General features: G+C 42.4%; 1 protein-coding gene across 8 annotated transcripts in view; it reads right to left on the reverse strand.

Annotated features, from left to right (window-relative positions):
• ABAT (4-aminobutyrate aminotransferase) overlaps positions 1-18,719 on the reverse strand; it is a 138,402-nt gene that overhangs the window by 3,180 nt on the left and 116,503 nt on the right. For all 8 annotated transcript variants that reach the window (XM_073647771.1, XM_073647768.1, XM_073647775.1 and 5 more), the window contains 9 exons: positions 18,026-18,106; positions 17,791-17,883; positions 16,555-16,617; positions 16,096-16,159; positions 15,143-15,291; positions 13,188-13,325; positions 12,839-13,006; positions 5,011-5,157; positions 1,299-1,410 (listed from right to left, as the gene is read on the reverse strand). In XM_073647771.1, coding sequence (XP_073503872.1) covers positions 1,299-1,410; positions 5,011-5,157; positions 12,839-13,006; positions 13,188-13,325; positions 15,143-15,291; positions 16,096-16,159; positions 16,555-16,617; positions 17,791-17,883; positions 18,026-18,106 — 1,015 coding nt within the window. The remainder of the gene's footprint in view (positions 1-1,298; positions 1,411-5,010; positions 5,158-12,838; positions 13,007-13,187; positions 13,326-15,142; positions 15,292-16,095; positions 16,160-16,554; positions 16,618-17,790; positions 17,884-18,025; positions 18,107-18,719) is intronic.

An 18,719-nucleotide genomic window follows, 5' to 3' on the forward strand; every position in this document is an offset into this window, starting at 1 on the left:
GTTCAAGATGATGCCCACGCCCACTTGGATAAACTACTCAGATTTATATACAAGGAAGTGAGGGCCATATCTCCGGACCGGAGAGGTGCAAGAACAAAATAAAAAAAATGACACGTTCAGGAGATCATGAACGTTTATACAAGGTAAAAAAAAATACAGTATTTTTCGGACTATAAGACGCACCCCAAATTTTGGGGAGGAAAATAGGAAAAAAAATGTATATTTTTTTATAAGATGGGGATCCGTCTTATAGAGTGAATTTAAGGTATCTTACCTAGGGGGTGGAGCGGGGTTACAGGAGTAATGGTCCCTTCCCCAGGAAGCCGGCGGCGGCAGCAGAAGTGGGGCAATGCCGCGGGCCCTGGGTGGGAGGAGGGGGTGTCCCAGCAATGAGATGCTGCGGGACCGGTGTCGGCGATGAGGTAGATCGGAGTGCATTGCTTTCCATGTGGTGGGCTTCAGGAAGATGGCAACCACTCACGGCACATGTGCAGATTGAGATTTCTGTTTAGCTGGGCAGAGTTCCCAATCTGCACATGCGCCGCCTCCGGTGACCACTGCTTCAGGAAAATGGCCCCCAGGAAATCAATGCACTCTGCACTGCTCACTGTCGACACCGGGCCCACAGCTGGCTTCCTGATGAAGAGACCCTGCCTCCTGTGATTCCGCTTCCACCACTGCCGCAACCCACCGGTAAGCTACATTCGGGCTATAAAACGCATCCCCCATTTTCCTCACAAATTTTGGGGGAAAAAGGTGCATTTTATAGTTCAAAAAATATGGTATTTATGGCAAGCGATTGATAGTCTTTAAAGGAAATTTGTCATCTTCATAAACACCATTTACCTGCAGATCTAGGAGTAATCTGGAGGTAAATAGCATTTAAATCATGGCGTGCTGACTTACTTGAGCAACTAAAAGGAGAAAGTGAAGTTCTATTCTCTGACACACATTGTCTAAGGGGTGAAGCTTCTCCTTATGGAGAGGGCCAAGATGGTGTAGGGAGACTTATAGGCCACGCAATGCTCTTCTAGGAGTTTAAATATGCAAATAGCCTCTTCAGGGTGGAAGAGAACAGAAACTATAGGAGGTAGCAATCCTAAAAGATCAATATAGGACTTTCTACTAGCTAAACAGAGACCAATATGCTCCATCAGAAGGTGCCATCTGGAATCCTACCCAAGTGCTGGATACACTTCCGCTTCCTGCACTCTATGATGCCACCATAGAGTCTGCGCACCTGACTTTGGGGCAGCCGGCATGTGTTTAGTCTACAGTCAGATACCAGGCTGTGTTACCTTGGTTTCTTGCTTGGGCTATCAACTTGGATCGAGTCGCATCATTTGGAGTGTCAAACGAACAGAATGTCCCTCTGCCCCTGGCTCTGCTCACAAGATGCGGATAGCGGGACTGTAAAGACACAGACGTTTCACATGGTTTTACACGACTTATTGAATAGGGTTCACCCCAAAAATATCATGGATTACAGTTCTGTACATCAAATTAAATTCATAAAGGAGAAAACTACATTTTAGGAGACTAGTTTGGACAGAATGAACAAAGTGTGAAAGCGATATTGGGGCAACATAAGAAGTATAATCACCATGTCTACACATAGCTCAGGTAGGTGGTGATCTACAGATCACAGGACAGAGGTGACCTATAAAAACATCACATCCTTGCTGCTTCAGAAACTTTTTGTGAACAGAAGTGGGGTCTTAATGTCAATCCATCTTCTTCCCTTATAAGAAGTTCTGTTATAGCTGGGGTATACAATTGTGCTGCTGAAGAACATCTTTTAACGAGAGACACAATTTTGCAGCCTACAACCAAAAGTATAAAGACCCACACGATTGCTCAAACCAAAGGATAGAAGCGCTCAGCTTACCTCCGGACCCAAAAGACTTTCAATTTAGACCATCTACCGCTCTGCGTAAAATTAAGCTGAGTGGTTCTGTCCCTAGGTTTGAGTAATTAGTGAGGGTCTCAATTCCTTTACTGATCAAAACTACTGAACAGAGGACAGAACATCAAAAATGTTTCAAAAGTTAGTCCACTTTTAGGATTTCACTGTATCGGGTGTCTGATTGGCACTGTCCAAGGCCTTTAAATAGTCACCTGCTGGCATAACGTTATTAGGACATCATACACATGCAAAATAAGTGTTGATAAAAATAAACTATCAATTAACAAAATGCAAATTGAATGAACAAAAGAGAAATCTAAATAAAATCAATATTTGTCGAGATCGCCCTTTGCCTGCTAAACAGCATCAATTCTAGGTACACTTGCACAAAGACAGATTTTTTAGGAATATAGTCCGGTGTATGAGCAGCTAATTATATCAAACATTTCATAATGATCGTCAGTTTCATATATAGGTTGAAACAGTTATTAACGAAAAGAGAGCTGTGACATAGGTTTAAAACTGGGTGAGGAACAGCCAAACTCTTCTACAAAAGTGAGGTTCTGGAAGACGGTATCATGTCACAGGTCATACACAAAGGCAAGGCTAAGCATGATAACAAGACACAAGGTAGTTATACTGCATCAGCAAGGTCTCCTTCAGGCAAAGATTTCAAAGCAGACTGCGGGATCAAGCTCTTTTGAAGACGCACCAAGAAATGGGCAATGTTAAGGACTGTAGGTATAGCAGTCTGCCACGGAAACTTAGTGCAGCAGATGAAAGACACGTGATTCTTACTTCCCTTCAAAACCGGAAGATGTCCAGCAGCGCCATCAGCTCAGAACTGACAGCAACCATTGGACCTAGTTACACCTATCTCATATTTGGAGAAGTCTGGCCAGAAGTGGAAGAATTGCAGCCACATGGAAACAAAGCCAAGCAACTCAACTATGCACGAAAACATAGTAACCGGAGTGCAGAAAAATGTAGCAGATGCTCTGGTCTGAGGAGTCAATACATGAAATATTTGGCTGTAACTGAAGGCAGTTTATTTGCATAAAGGCTGGAGAGCAGAATATTAATGAGCGTCTGCTGGCAACAGTGAAGGTTACTTGCAAGTCTTCATTTCAGTCCATGGAGTTGGGGATTTTGCAAAGATTAATGGTGTCCTCAGTGTTGAGAAATAGATATTATTCATCATGTAATACCATCAGAGAGGTGTATGATTGGTTCTAAAATTATTCTGCAGCAGGACAATGAACCCAAACACACAGCCAATGTCACTGACAACTATATTCAAAGTAAAGAACAACAAGGAGTCCTAGAAGTGATGATCTGACCCCCGCAGAGCCCTGTTCTCAACATTATCAAGTCTGTGTGGAATTGCATGAAGAGACAGAAGGATTTGCACAAGTCTGCATCCATGGCAAGAAGGCTGTTCCAAACATCTTGGAGGACTAACTACAGATCTTCTGAATTCCTTCAAAAAACTGTGTACCGACGCACCTAGTAGAATTTAAAGTTTTTGATGTTGTTTTGAAGACAAAAAGTGTTCACACCAAATATTGATTTGATTTAGATTTCTCCTTTTGTTAAGAATAGTATATTTTTACCAATTAACACTTTTTTTTTTTTTTACACACATTCCTACACTCCACACCTGGCTAAAACTTTTGCACAGTACTGTATATTATATATAATTTCTCTTCTCAGGTTGAAGAGGACAATCTGTAAACATGCCAATACGTCTAACTTACAGTATATTCCCTGGTACTATGCCACCTTGAAATTCATCCTTCATGGCAGACAGGGCAGCAGTGCATGTGCTTGTGTTTGGCACATAAAGGGAAGCCAACCATCGGATTATAAGTCGTATAATGCAGGGCCAGAATACACAAATCAATAAGCCATTATCTGACTGCAGCGTGTTTTTGCTACAGCTCAATGGACTATGAAGGGTTCAGAATGGAGTTAACAGGAACTGCGGAAGAGGCTGCACAAGGCACAATCACTTACTGCAGCAATAAATCTCAGCGAGAAGAAAACAGGGTCTTAAAAATACAACAAACACTGTTCTATGGCACAAACTGCAGAATGCGGATTAATCAGAGTCTTAACAGAGGATGAACATTGGATAACATGTCTAATAATTCTCTCCATTAACATTGCTAGTGGGATCATTCTTCATCATTATACCTATGTCATTAGTGCCACTACAGCGCAAATATTCCAGGAATACAGCAGAAAAACTAATATATAGTGTGTGGCAAAGTGTTATTCTGCCACATGGCCGCTCCTGCCTGGCCACGGCAATCATGTCTGTATCTGTGCCACTGTAGCGTTCGCGGTTGGTCGTATGTTGGTATAGTGCGCCATTGGTTCAGCAAGTTAAATGAAGGTAGGGTGAGATGCCTCCAACTCTGGAATTAACATTTTCCCTGCCAAACCAGAATTTTAGCTTTCAAATTAAAAAGGTAATCTGTCAGTAGGATCAACCCTCCTAAATAGTCTATATGTGCATGAAGGTCATAGAAAGCTGAATAACATGATATATTGATATCTGTGATATGATGTCTTATTACCAAGAAATACACATTTTTCTTATATATAAATGAGTTGAGATCTCTGGGCCGGATGTAGATCTCCCCGAGAAACGGCCTCCAGAGATTATTTTACTTTAAAGGGGGAGTTACCAGTGTGAGACATGTAATGACCAACAATCTGCTCTCATAATCACAGAGTTATATGTAGCTCATGAATATGAAAGGCTACATGGCAGTAAGTTTACAAGTCATTTAATCAATCTCCTGCTGATACAAGGATTTTATCAAAACTACAGCAATCATCCCAGTACATCAGGGTCTTGGTCTCTACATTATGCTGTTCTCAATAATTGCAGGATTTAAAAGTGAGTTTTTACAAATGTTGCCTAGAAGTTTATGGCAGATCTTTTATCCCTTCAAAAATGGATATTACATAATGGACAATCGGAATAGGGAATAATTAATATAAAGTGATGAGATTCTCCTTAAACATCACACTTAAAATAAGACAAATCTTTAAAATTAAATACATCTAAAAGAATAAATTAAAAGAATTCTCACCTGGAAATCTAGAAGTCCATCTAGAAGAGCTTTTCCTGCTTGGACAGCGTTGCTTAAGAGGTCTTCACGCTTAATGACATTTAGCACCTCAGCCAACAGGAGTGTTTTGGAGGGGTCCCCTAGCCAGGTGTTGAAAATTCGATATGGCTAATGGGATGTAAGAGACAAAATCCTGTGATTAACCAAATAGCAATCAATAAACCATATAATATTCACACACTGAAAGCCAAGCAGAAGAAGTGTGAGATAGAAATTAGACAGCTATGAACCACTCATGGTCCTCAGGCCGGCCATGGCTGTATGGTTCACCACTCAAATCCACCCTCCAGTAACCGGTTATAAAGGAGAAAACACCCTATAAAATGTATGAAGAAGGCTCTTGTATTTACAGCAAATTTCGGTGATTAGCGGGGGACTACACTCGCTTCTCCAAATAGGCTACAACATTCATAAAAATACTTGCCCAGACTGTGATACTTCTATAAATGATGTCCATCTGCTTCAGTCTTATAATTAACTGGTGAGATAACTTGCGTCTCCGGTGCTCGGACACCTCTGGTGGCCTCTACTTACTAATATACAGCAGAGCTCATGATTTATTAAGTGTTTTAGCCTCACACATACGTAAGTAATGCTGGATCTATGTCATCTTATCTGTTTGGATGTCACATGGACATTTGCTATTATGCCGGCTGCATTAATTTCCACCTCCAATGCGACCATCAAACAACCTTGGCGGGAAGGAGTAAGCGCCATCGAGTTCTCTACACCAAGGAATTATTTCACTTTCACCAGCTGCAGCCATAAGATAAGAAAATCATTGAGTCCTCACACAACGATCAATGCCTGAATCTCTCTTCAGGCTGAATGGTTTTTTTTGCAGAACGTTCAGCTAGGTTCACGTCACACTATTCATTTATGTTCCCTGTATATATACTGTGAATTCTCCGGCTTTATAGGCAGAACATAGTTCCTATTGTGAACGTCACGTGGCACAACCCCGTAATGAAAAAATGTGATAAATTATGGTCTTCAAAATAGAGACATCCCATAAAGAAACATATAGGGGCTTATATATAAATACGGTCTAATTTTTAGACAGTGCAAACTTAGTCTAGATCAGGGGTCTCAAACACACAGCCCGCATGCGGCCCCTCCGGCAGCTTTATGCGGCCCGCAGACACCATAGACCCCGATCGCGGCCTGGTCCAGAACCCGCCGACATCAGCTCTGTAGTGCAGTGTATTGCCGGCTCTCTGCACAGCAATACCAATGACAGCCGTCGGCCTATCAGAGGCTAGCAGCTGACATCTGCGTCCCAGCGCAGCGGTGTATGACGTCACTGACATGCGCAGATGTCAACTGCTGGCGTCTGATAGGCCGGCGGCTGGCACTGGTATTGCTGTGCAGAGAGCCGGTCTCTGCGCGGCAATACACTGCACTACAGTGCTGAGGTCGGCGGCTCCTGGACCGGGCCGCGATCATCAAGGGGTCTATGGTGCCTGCATGCTGCATGTGCAGAAGAACTCCGTGGGAACGGAGGACAGAATCTTTTTTTTTTTTCTCTGTTATGTGTACTATGGACACCTGGGTGGGGACGTATGGCCACCTGAGTGGGGACGTATGGCCACCTGGATGGGAACATTCCTACAATATGGGGACCTGGATGGGGGACGTTACGACAAGATGAGGACGAGGATGGGGCATTACGGCAAGATGAGGACCAGGATGGAGCATTGCTACAAGATGAGGACCAGGATGGGGCATTACTGCAAGATGAGGACCAGGATGAGGCATTACTGCAAGATGAGGACCAGGATGAGGCATTACTACAAGGTGAGGACCAGGATGGGTCATTACTGCAAGATGAGGACCAGGATGGGGCATTACTGCAAGATGAGGACTGACCAGGATGGGGCATTACTGCAAGATGAGGACTGACCAGGATGGGGCATTACTGCAAGATGAGGACTGACCAGGATGGGGCATTACTGCAAGATGAGGACTGACCAGGATGGGGCATTACTGCAAGATGAGGACTGACCAGGATGGGGCATTACTGCAAGATGAGGACTGACCAGGATGGGGCATTACTGCAAGATGAGGACTGACCAGGATGGGGCATTACTGCAAGATGAGGACTGACCAGGATGGGGCATTACTGCAAGATGAGGACTGACCAGGATGGGGCATTACTGCAAGATGAGGACTGACCAGGATGGGGCATTACTGCAAGATGAGGACTGACCAGGATGGGGCATTACTGCAAGATGAGGACTGACCAGGATGGGGCATTACTGCAAGATGAGGACTGACCAGGATGGGGCATTACTGCAAGATGAGGACTGACCAGGATGGGGCATTACTGCAAGATGAGGACTGACCAGGATGGGGCATTACTGCAAGATGAGGACTGACCAGGATGGGGCATTACTGCAAGATGAGGACCAGGATGGGCACATTACTACAAGATGGGCACATTACTACAATATGGGGACCAGGATGGGGCATTACTTCAAGGTGAGGACCAGCATGGGGCATTACGACAAGATGAGGACCAGGATGGGGCATTACGACAAGATGAGGACCAGGATGGGGCATTACGACAAGATGAGGACCAGGATGGGGCATTACGACAAGATGAGGACCAGGATGGGGCATTACTACAAGATGAGGACCAGGATGGGGCATTACTACAAGATGAGGACCAGGATGGGGCATTACTACAAGATGAGGACCAACATGGGGCATTGCTACAAGATGAGGACCAGGATGGAGCATTGCTACAAGATGAGGACCAGGATGGAGCATTGCTACAAGATGAGGACCAGGATGGAGCATTGCTACAAGATGAGGACCAGGATGGGACATTGCTACAAGATGAGGACCAGGATGGGACATTGCTACAAAATGAGGACCAGGATGGGGCATTGCTACAAGATGAGGACCAGGATGGGGCATTACTACAAGATGGGGGACCAGGATGGGGCATTACTTCAAGATGAGGACCAGGATGGGGCATTACTTCAAGATGAGGACCAGGATGGGGCATTACTACAAGATGACGACCAGTTCAAAAGCTGTATAGAAAAAAATGCTATCACTAAACATGTCACTTTGTCATGCAAAGAATGCGGTTCCCCAAATTCAATTTTTTTCCGTGTGCAGCCCATATACCCAGTTGAGTTTGAGACCCCTGGTCTAGATAGTCTTTAATTGCACCAAATTAATCAATATGGTCCAAGCCGTTTGATACATTTTCTTTAGACTGTCTAGTTGGCCAACCTTGTGCAAGAAAAGTGCACCAAAATTTTAACACAAATGCTGGAAGATGGGGTAAGTGTAAAGCCGAGATGCAAGAGATATGATATACAATAGGAAACCAAATGGAGTGTAAGGCTATGTGCCCACGATGCTGAAATGCTCCGGATTTTTCCTGAGTGTTTCTGCATCTCCCTGGCAGAAAAAACGCATGCGGATTGTACATGTGTTTTTCCTGCCAGGGACAAGCGGATATGAAGCGTTCTTCACATGCTTTTCCGCATGCGGGTTGATACGCGCTTTCCAAGCGATTTTAGCATCACTTGGAAAGTGCTTGACAATTTGGTCACACTATATAAATCCATGTAACCGGCATGGATTTATATAGTGTGACTGAAAGAATGGTTAAAAATAAATCTATACTTACCTTCCGATGGCCCCCGCAGTCTTGCTTTGCTCCGTCCTGGCTGCCGGCAGATCGCGGTACACTGAAGGACCTGTCGACGTCAGCGTCGCGTGACCCGTCACATGACTATGACGTCAGCGCAGGTCCTACAGTCCACCGCGATCTACCAGCAAAGGAGGACGAGTGCAGCGGGGGGCCATCAGAAGGTAAATATAACATTTATTTTTTATTTTATTCTTTTTTTCACAGGTTCTATTGTACCCGGGTCCGGAGGAGAGTCTCCTGTCCTCTAGACCCGGGTACCATCCGCACATTGGAACACATGGATTCCGCATCTACAGATGCAGTGATGCGGAATCCATGCGTTCCAATGCAAGTCAATGGCGGCGAAAACGCAGCGCTTCCGCAAAATAATTGGTATTGCGGCGTTTTTTCCCGTAATGATAATCCGCAATGGAAATTTCCGCAGCATCTGCACAGCAAATGCGGATTATCATTGGGGACCATGGCAGGCCTTCTACCAAGCGTTTTGTAAGCGTTTCTGCAGCGTTTTTGCCGCAAACCACAATAGAATACAGCTTGAAGAATCCGATAATATATGAACAATGCATTCAAAAAAGGAGGTGCGCAATAACGGACCTCTGTGGTCATATGACTAAACAAAGCACGTCATCGTATCAAATGCAACAAACATTTTGGCATACGGTGTCGCATTTAGACCATGTTCAAGCAAAAACAGTGTTTACCATATACCAGTGGTGAAACTAGAGTCCGTTGAGCCCTTATGCAAGATTTGGACCCCCCACATGGTGGTCAGATATAGGGTTTAGAACGCTATAAGTGTCTATACAAGGACAAACAAGTTGCATCTCCTCCCCTATTATGTAGTAATGTCCCCCATCTTGGGCTCCTGCCTGGTATATATGTCCCCCATCCTTGGCCCATCCTAGTATATATGTCTCTCATCCTGGTATATTTTTCCCTTATTTTGGGCCCCATACTGGTATATATCCCCCATCCTGGTATATATGTCCCCCATCCCGGTATATATGTCCTCCATCGTGAACCCATCCTGCTATATGTCCCCCATCCTGGTATATACGGTATATCCCTCATCCTGGCACTGGTATTTTCATTTTCTCTGATTTTTCTCTCTACAGGTATATTTTTGAGTAAAATATACATTGTTGTTTTATTCTATAAGCTACTGACAACGTGTCTCCGAAATTCAAAGCTAAAAATTTTGTATTTATCATTTGTTGTAAATAAAGCGTCAAAATACTAAAAAAAAGAAACAATGCTTTCAGACCTCAAATTACTTATGTTTTAACTGTGAAATCAATATTTGGCAATATTTGGTGGACTAACCATGATTTTTAATCCCAGCTTTCATGCGTCTTCCAATGCTTTCCACCAGTCTTTCCATGCTTTCCAATAGAAAACTGTTCAGTAGTCTCTTAATTTTTGCCAGAGCTATACATGTCCCTCATCTTGGTATATATGTCCCTCATCCTGGCCCCATCCTGGTATATTTTTTCCTTATCTTGGGCCCCTTCCTGGTATATATATCCCCCATCCTGCCGCTGTTTAATTCATAGAAAAAAAATTATTCTACTCACCTTCCCTCCACTCTCCTGCCGCGCAGCCTCCTCTTCTGAAGCCGGCAGCTGACTTTAGCTTGCAAAAGATGGGAGCTTAGGACGTTGGCCGGCAGCGTGTACTGCCATGCTCGGAGCCAGCGGGTCTCTGTGCCGCAATACACTTCAACTGAATGTGTGTCCGAGGATGTACATCCAGTTGAAGTTTGTGCTGCCGTTAGCGGGCCCCCTCACCTGCACGGGCCCTGTCGCGATTGTTATGCCCCTAAGTACCCTATGGTATTTATATGCACTATTGCTTTTACTAATTTAATTACAGCAGGGGATATGTTCATTTTCTTTCTGTCTTAGGGTTTGGATGTCTCCTTCCCGTTAGCCCACCTTTCTAGCAAAACCACTCATCTTTGTTGGAATAATTTCCAGAAATTGTCCAAAACACATAATAAACATGGTACAAGTCATGGAAGACAGTTTTCTGGCACGTGTAGCATAAGAAATCTCCCCTACTTTGTGTGTTATATCTTACCTTAAAGAGAACCTGTCATCAGGATCGTGTTAAGTAAACTACAGGCAGTGTCAGGTTGGCGCCATTACACTGATTAAAATGACAGGTCACTGATCCTTCATTGACCTGTCATTTTAATCACTGTAACGGCGCCAACCAGCCTCCTATTTTAAATACTGCACTTGCGCAATTCATATTGTAGTCTTTCTGCCTGTCTACAAGAAGAAATGTTAAGAAATGACCTGTCATTTAAGCCACAATGATGAATGCTAGAGCACCAAATAAAGCCCTGCCCAGAGGCCGCCCCGGAGAACGAGCATGTCATTATCTCCAAACTGAAAGTAAAGATTACACAATAACTACAGGACGGATTTCATCAACTAAGGTATCATTTTAATCAGTGTAATGTCGCCCACCTGACAGTGTATGTAGTTTACTGAGCACAATCCTGCTGACAGGTGCGCTTTAAGAACTTGACTGCTCAATGGCTTTGCACATCAGATCACTCCAATCAGGAAAAGCTTTTTCTCAGTCTTATTTCCGTCGGGGTTTATACACACAAGTCACACGCTCATTCATTGATCTCCTATCTATATTCACTTTCATTTCTATCTTATATTAACATCTATATCCATTTAACCTATTCTTTTAGGTTTTTCGGTGGCCTGTTGGTACGTTATAACCTTTCATTATTGCCATCTGTGTTTATGATGCTTTAGTAATAAATTTCTTGCGACTTCGGTTTATACCATATGGGTTATACCATATGGGTCACATGTTCATGATTGCTTTATTTGACATTTATACTTATATTTATTTGTCGAACGAGCACATTATTCTTATTGTCATTTAATTCTATTTTTTGTTATTGCCATCTTTTTACAATATTTGTAATATTTGGCTGTTACAATTTATATTCATGTTCAGCCTTATATATTGGCCTTAGGGAGTTTGTTTTAATCTTCATGTATATTACAATAGGGAAGATCAGATATTGTGCAAAAAAACCTTCTCCCCACTTGTTTTTTCCTTTTAATTTTTTTTAATGCCTTGTTGTTCACCACAATTATTTAATAAAATTCATCACTGATTTTCACATGCAGGCTGTCTCGTATTCTGATTTATTTTTGGGTTACTAGTGACTTTTTGTACACCCTTTCTTTGCCTTTCACGGTTTTGGGTGTACGGCACAGAACCCCAGGTTCAGGTTCATCAGCACTGCCGGTCTTCTTTTCCTCTTCCCTTACAGAAAGTGAAGATGCAAATGCATGTCAACTAGTGCACAGAAAAAATGGAGCAAGAACAGACATCACAGGGAACACCCACTGAGCTCTGAACTTGCCTGTCTACAACTGACATCACAGGAAACACCCACTGAGCTCTGAACTTGCCAGTCTACAACTAACATCACAGGGAACACCCACTGAGCTCTGAACTTGCCTGTCTACAACCAACATCACAGGGAACACCCACTGACCTCTGAACTTGCCTGTCTACAACCAACATCATAGGGAACACCCACCGAGCTCTGAACTTGCCTGACTACAACCGACATCACAGGAAACACCGACTGAGCTATGAACTTGCCTGTCTATAACAGACATCACAGGGAACACCCACTGAGCTCTGAACTTGCCTGTCTATAACAGACATCACAGGGAACACCCACTGAGCTCTGAACTTGCCTGTCTATAACAGACATCACAGGGAACACCCACTGAGCTCTGAACTTGCCTGTCTATAACAGACATCACAGGGAACACCCACTGAGCTCTGAACTTGCCTGTCTATAACAGACATCACAGGAAACACCCACTGAGCTCTGAACTTGCCTGTCTATAACAGACATCACAGGAAACACCCACTGAGCTCTGAACTTGCCTGTCTACAAGCAGGAACGTTAAGAAAAAGCAAATATATATAAAAAAAAAGACAATCAAAAAACCCACAGGCCACAAAGACATATCTAAAGAGATTTGTAAGGATATGTACATTAGCTTCCGCTTTCCTTCTATTGTTTCTAGGCTTAATAGAGGATTAGAAAATTAGATTACTTACTGCATCAGGCCTTAGTTCTTCCTTATGGAAAAAACCTCCTGTAATCATTTTCTTACTGAAGGAAACCACATCAGCTGGATCGTCCATGCCCCAGTGTTCATGGGCCCAGAATTTACCAGTTGCGCCACCTCCTGTTTGTACTTCATCCACCAAAAAAGCACATCCATGCTGGAAAACACATTTGTATTAGGAATGCCAACATAACACAAGAATTTACAGGTTTTCAGAATCATTCTCATTTAGGTTCTCTACTTAGTAAAAACATCAAGGATAAGGTACTTTTCCAAAGCTGACCTGTTCTGTTAACAAACATGCAAAAATGACATGGATTATAAAGAAAATCTCTTACTTTTCTGGCGATTACTCTCAATTTCCTGAAAAAGTCATCAGAAGCATGATTGTCACCCCCTTCTGACTGAACTGGCTCCACGACTATCCCAGCAACAGTCTTTTTCTTTTTCCTGTATTTTACAATCAGGTCCTCCACCTGTGAAGAAAACACTGAGCTTACATTGCCATTTGGATATTTGTTACATTTTTTTCCTGTGTTTTTTTACTCTTAATAAACTCCAAAGTTTAGATATTTTAAAAAAATACACTTTTCGCATTTATCAAACTGTGAACTTTATATCTCCGTTGCAAGGCACCTTGTCTTCAGCCTCTCTCATACTCCTTAAAACTTTTTCCTATGTCTTCACTGACCCAGAGTGTACTAGAGAAGAAGCCGGGTAGGAAAAAAAGCTGCTTCTGCAGAGTATCTTCAGTGTTCAATAAAATGACAGCAACTACCGTACATGTCAGTCACTGAAAATACTGTTTAAAGAAAATAAATATCTTGTATTGGGTTATTGTAAGTGATTAAGGGGTTGTCCGGCTTTGGGGTACAAGTCTGTAGCCAATTCTCAATGCGCATGCCCTGCATGCCTATGAGGATTCTCTAGTGGCGGCGCTGAGAGGTCATGTGACTGCAAGTATGTGATTTGCACACTGCCGGCCACATTCCAACTAGATGTGTCCGGTCTTGCTCAATACACTGGCATTGAGCAAGACCGCACAAGTCTAGTCTGCACATGACCGCATGTATGCAAATTGCAAACTTACGGTCACACGCCCGCTACTCTTGGCGACGGCACCAGAAAATCCTGACAGAGCGCAGTGCTCACACAAATTGCTTCGAAAAGTTGCACAATTTCTGCAAAGTTGTGGAAACATTTTGCAGCTTTTGGTGTTTTCACCCTAGCATCTAATAACTTAGCCAATATTGGAGGGACTGGGGCGTGACACAACAGCTCGAATAATTCATGACAATCTGTGGCATCCATTATGCCAGAAATCTGTACCTGACTGGAGTAAGATTTCTGACATTGGCCAGGGAGGTGCATGCAATTCGTCAGACACTCCTGATTCATGTAATGTAATCCATCAGCAGATATTGCTATATAATCTGACAGCAGCACGTGGTAGGGACAGAGATTCTGATTCCAGCGATGTGTCACTGAGATGACTGGATGCAGCAGTTATGATAGAGTCACAGTTTTTTCTCCCACAGATCGAGCAGAGCTCAGTTGTTGAGCTGTGTATAACCCGCCTACACTACAGCTTTCTCTGTATATTGTATAGTGACAGAGCGCTGCTAATCAGTGATTGGACCCGGAGGCACAAGGCCAGTTGTCCTTTAATGATCATCTCCTGTTGATAAAACACTGATCGTATTGAACCAGCAAAACTTAGCCCAGAAAGTGACACAGCCCTATAATCAGTGTCCCTGCTCCTACACTATGGTGCTCTCAGAATACATAGTAAAAACCTTGTGACAGATTCCCTTTAAGAGGCATGCAGGAACGTCTGATTCCACCATGCCCCCTCATCAAGGGCGCATGAAAATCATTGGTCTTGATGAATCGGGCAAATTGACAACGGGGAATTACCATTTCCCTTTACAAAGGGGCGTATCCTCACACCGTCCGATAAGGTCAGCATTGATTGAACAATATTGTGCGGGGACACACAGATTACCGGTAACACAACTCGTCAATTTATTAAAACGTAGGAATTGTGCCAATCTGTATATGACTGCTTCTAAGAATCGGTGCTCTGGAATATTTATTTTGATGATTCCTGAAGCAGACATGTCGGGAAAGTGGTCATTCCATCTTATGAGTTTTGTCATAAACGCTGTATAAATCCAATTTATGGAAAGGATTCTGAATGGATACCCCGATCCCTCCTGTAAATTGGATTTACACAGCTTTTACTACAATAAAACTGTAGAATGGAAACCCGGCCCTGATTTGGCCAAATTACCTCTTCCAAGCAGCGTGCCTCCTCGTCTTGGTTTTCCTTAACAAACTTCTCAAGTGGGTACTTTAGCCTTGGAAAGGGGGCAATCGGCCAGTCAAAGGACGGAATGTCTAATTTGTGTATCGCCTTAGAGTGCGTTGTAGCCAAGCAACCTAGAAGAATGACGATGAAAGACATTAGCAATAACTTATGATCGAAAGGCTAAAGGCCTCCCTTTATCATGTGGGAGAGCAGCATGCTCATATACACTGGCCGGCTAGCCACATGGGCCATTCTCCTTCTTTAGAGGAGACAAGTAGGAAGATTTGCTTAGAAGAATGAAGAAGGGGAGTCGGGGGCCACAGGGTAGGGACCTACCATCCACATGCAGCCATGGCCCACTAGGTGACAGCCACTGGTCTACACTCTTTGTTCCCTACTTTCTTCTCTAAGCTGAAGGATTTTTACAAACAACAGCAGGGAACGTGAAGCTTCCCGAAACCTCAACCACGATGTTCTAGCACATTTTATAGGATTTTTTTTTTTTTTACACAATAAATTGCATCAAACCATTGTTCAGCTGATCGTTTGGCCGGCAGCCATCTCTCCAGGCTCTCGCATATATGGGAATGCTCACCCTGTCCTCTATGAAAGAGCCGCTGCCAGACTTGTCTGGAGGCGGCTTATCTCGCAGACAAGAAAAGGATCCTGTATCCTTCTCTCTCCCAATATTAACTGTTAGAGGGGAGTCAGGAGGACCCATACACATTAGACTGTTGACCAGTCTAATATGACACCGATATGTGTAGGAGACTGAGAACAAAAAATTAGGCAGGTCTAAAACTGACTGTTCTCCTAATGGTGTAAATTTAGGCAGTTTTGAGAGATAGAAAAAAAAAAGTGTGTAAAATGCATAAAAAAAAATATGGCCTTAATTGTGGAGCATTCAGCTTAGTATATCATCCCGATGTTCTTACCCATTGTTCGTCCATGAAAACCTCCCATAAATGATAAAATGCTGTAGTCTGGACAACCTGGAGACTAAAACAAATTAATAAAATGTTAGGAAGAGGTAGAAAGCAGGGCCCCTCTAGAACATTTCAAAATCTCCATCATAGTGACCAGCAGCCATATTTAAAGAGAATCGGTCACCAGTTTTACGCTGGTGTGAGTGTATGTATGTGGAGGGGGGGGTGTTTGCAATTTTAATACACATTTTTCCCCATCTTCCAATACATTATATGATAAAATGAATGTCATCATTCAAATCTACAGCTCATTTTGTAAAAACACAAGACCTCATAGGTCTATATTGAAAAAAAAAAAAGATGGTTCTTGGGAAAGGAGGGAAAAAAAGGCAGAAAAAAAGTAAAATGCATGCAGAGTATGAATTTTTATTACAGTTTTCATTTAAGATGAATTTTTAGCTATTATACCTGATTCACCATGCAGGAGTCCAGTTCTTCCTTTGTTACATTGCTGTTTCCTCTTTCCTTGTTCTGAAAGACATTTAAGATAACACATAAAAAAACTGATTATTTTATGAATTATTAGTGTAAATGTAATTTATTATTAAGCCCCCTACTAAAGGGCCTGTTGAGGTGGATGACCCAACAAGTCTTTGGTTACATAGGCAGCACAATTCAAAGGAATTGAGCAATGCTTTATTTAGTGTATGATGTGGCTGCAGGGAACTGAAACATCTTGCGGGGTTCTGCCATAGACCCCAGCTGATGGCGGGTCTAACAGCAGTAAGACAGCCTATGATCAGCTTAATGTGAGAGGCCTTTCTAATAAATACAGAAAGCTTGGTAATGTTAAGAACTTCATGACATTTTTGACTATTTGTCAATAATGTTATAAACTCTGATATATTTATTTATTATATATTAGATTTTTTTGTTCATTTTAAATTAAGGGGGTGTCCAGGCTTGGGGCTCAAGTCTGCAGTCACTCTATGTGACTGCAGACTTGTGAATCCTCACAGCACGCACATTGCACGCTGTCAGGATTCGCCCCAGCCGGTGGTGGAAGCAGGTAGTCGTATAACTGCAACTATGCAATTCTGACAATATAAGTAAATTGAGTGAAGCTGTATACGTATAGAGCGAGGCCGTGCACTTCTAGTCGGCCTATGACCGCATGTATGCAAATTGCAGTCTTACGCCCACCCACTCCTGGCACCAAATAATCCTGACAGCGCACACTATGAGGATTCACAAGTTTGTGGTCACAGAGTGACTGCAGACTTTACCCTCAAGCCTGAATAACCCTTAAAGTGTGATCATTCTTTCCTCTACATTACTCTAAAGCTAATACTGTATATTATAACATTAATACACAGTTTTATTACATTAAAACTGTGTGACAGAAGCTGTGCAATTATTATCAGCAACTGTGATAGGAGTTTATGTCCCTCTTCTCATGGAGATCTTCTGTGGTATCATTTACGCAATTTCATGAAAAAATAACGTAATACTATATATTTATAAGAAAGGACTAATGACCGGTTGAATAAAAAAAAATAGAATGCTACTTTAGCTTGGTCAATAAAGAAATATGGTAGTTTGATACAAATTAAGTGATATTCCTTGGGATTCTCATGTAATTTTTTTTCTTTTTGCTTGAATGAGTACTGGATCCTACATTGCTTTATGCATATTTTAACTTACCCTATACCACATGAATATTAATTTAAATGCATTTTCATTGGAGCACGATCCACAAGACATGGTCATTATTTGGCTCAATCCTTTTGGTCCAACCTAAATAATAATAATAAAAAAACCCTCATAATACCAGGTTGTATCAACAATATCATTCTCTGTATTGATTACATGCCACACACAAATACTGGAGATTGCACAGCAAGGATTTGACTGATAATAAATGCTGGAAGCCACTTACAGATAACAAAGACTCCTCCAATTTCTCTGTGAAATTCTCAGGGGGCAGGATACCCAGGGCTGGTCTGTTGACGAATGCGCTCTAGGAAAAAATTCACACTTGTGAGTTTAACTGATAATGTCAATTAAGATCGTGATGTATTAAATGGGCATTGTTACCAGTACAGTGTGACTGTAATCACTATTAGGGGGCTGTTCTCATTACAATGTCAATTAAGATTGCTATGTATTCAATGTGCATTATTACCAGTACAGTGTGACTGTAATCACAGTTAGAGGGCTTTTCTCATTACAATGTCAATTAAGATTGCTATGTATTCAATGGGTATTATTACCAGTACAGTGTGACTGTAATCACTGTTAGAGGGCTATTCTCATTACATGAAATAGGTAAAATTGCAAAATACTTGGAAAAAAAATCAACTTTGAAATTTACATTTTATTAAAAATCCTCTCCATTCTTCAGAACAGAGGGATTTTATTGTTGACTCCTCATTGCCTAGGTTACCTGTCACCACTGCAGTTTATTAACAATGGCCGGTCTCCTAGGCAAGGAGCGCAGTGCTTACAAGCTCATTTCTATAGAGCTTGTAATCACTACTCTAAAGCTGGTGGTAGTGCACTATTAGCTTCTGATCCAGACAAATATAGTGTCATTCTCTTCAAATGCTTTAGAGGTAAAACTGCTGATCTGT

The sequence above is a fragment of the Phyllobates terribilis genome, unplaced genomic scaffold (genome assembly GCF_046119375.1).
Source record: "Phyllobates terribilis strain yellow unplaced genomic scaffold, ASM4611937v1 Scaffold_9__5_contigs__length_417890890, whole genome shotgun sequence".
Taxonomy (NCBI): domain Eukaryota; kingdom Metazoa; phylum Chordata; class Amphibia; order Anura; family Dendrobatidae; genus Phyllobates; species Phyllobates terribilis.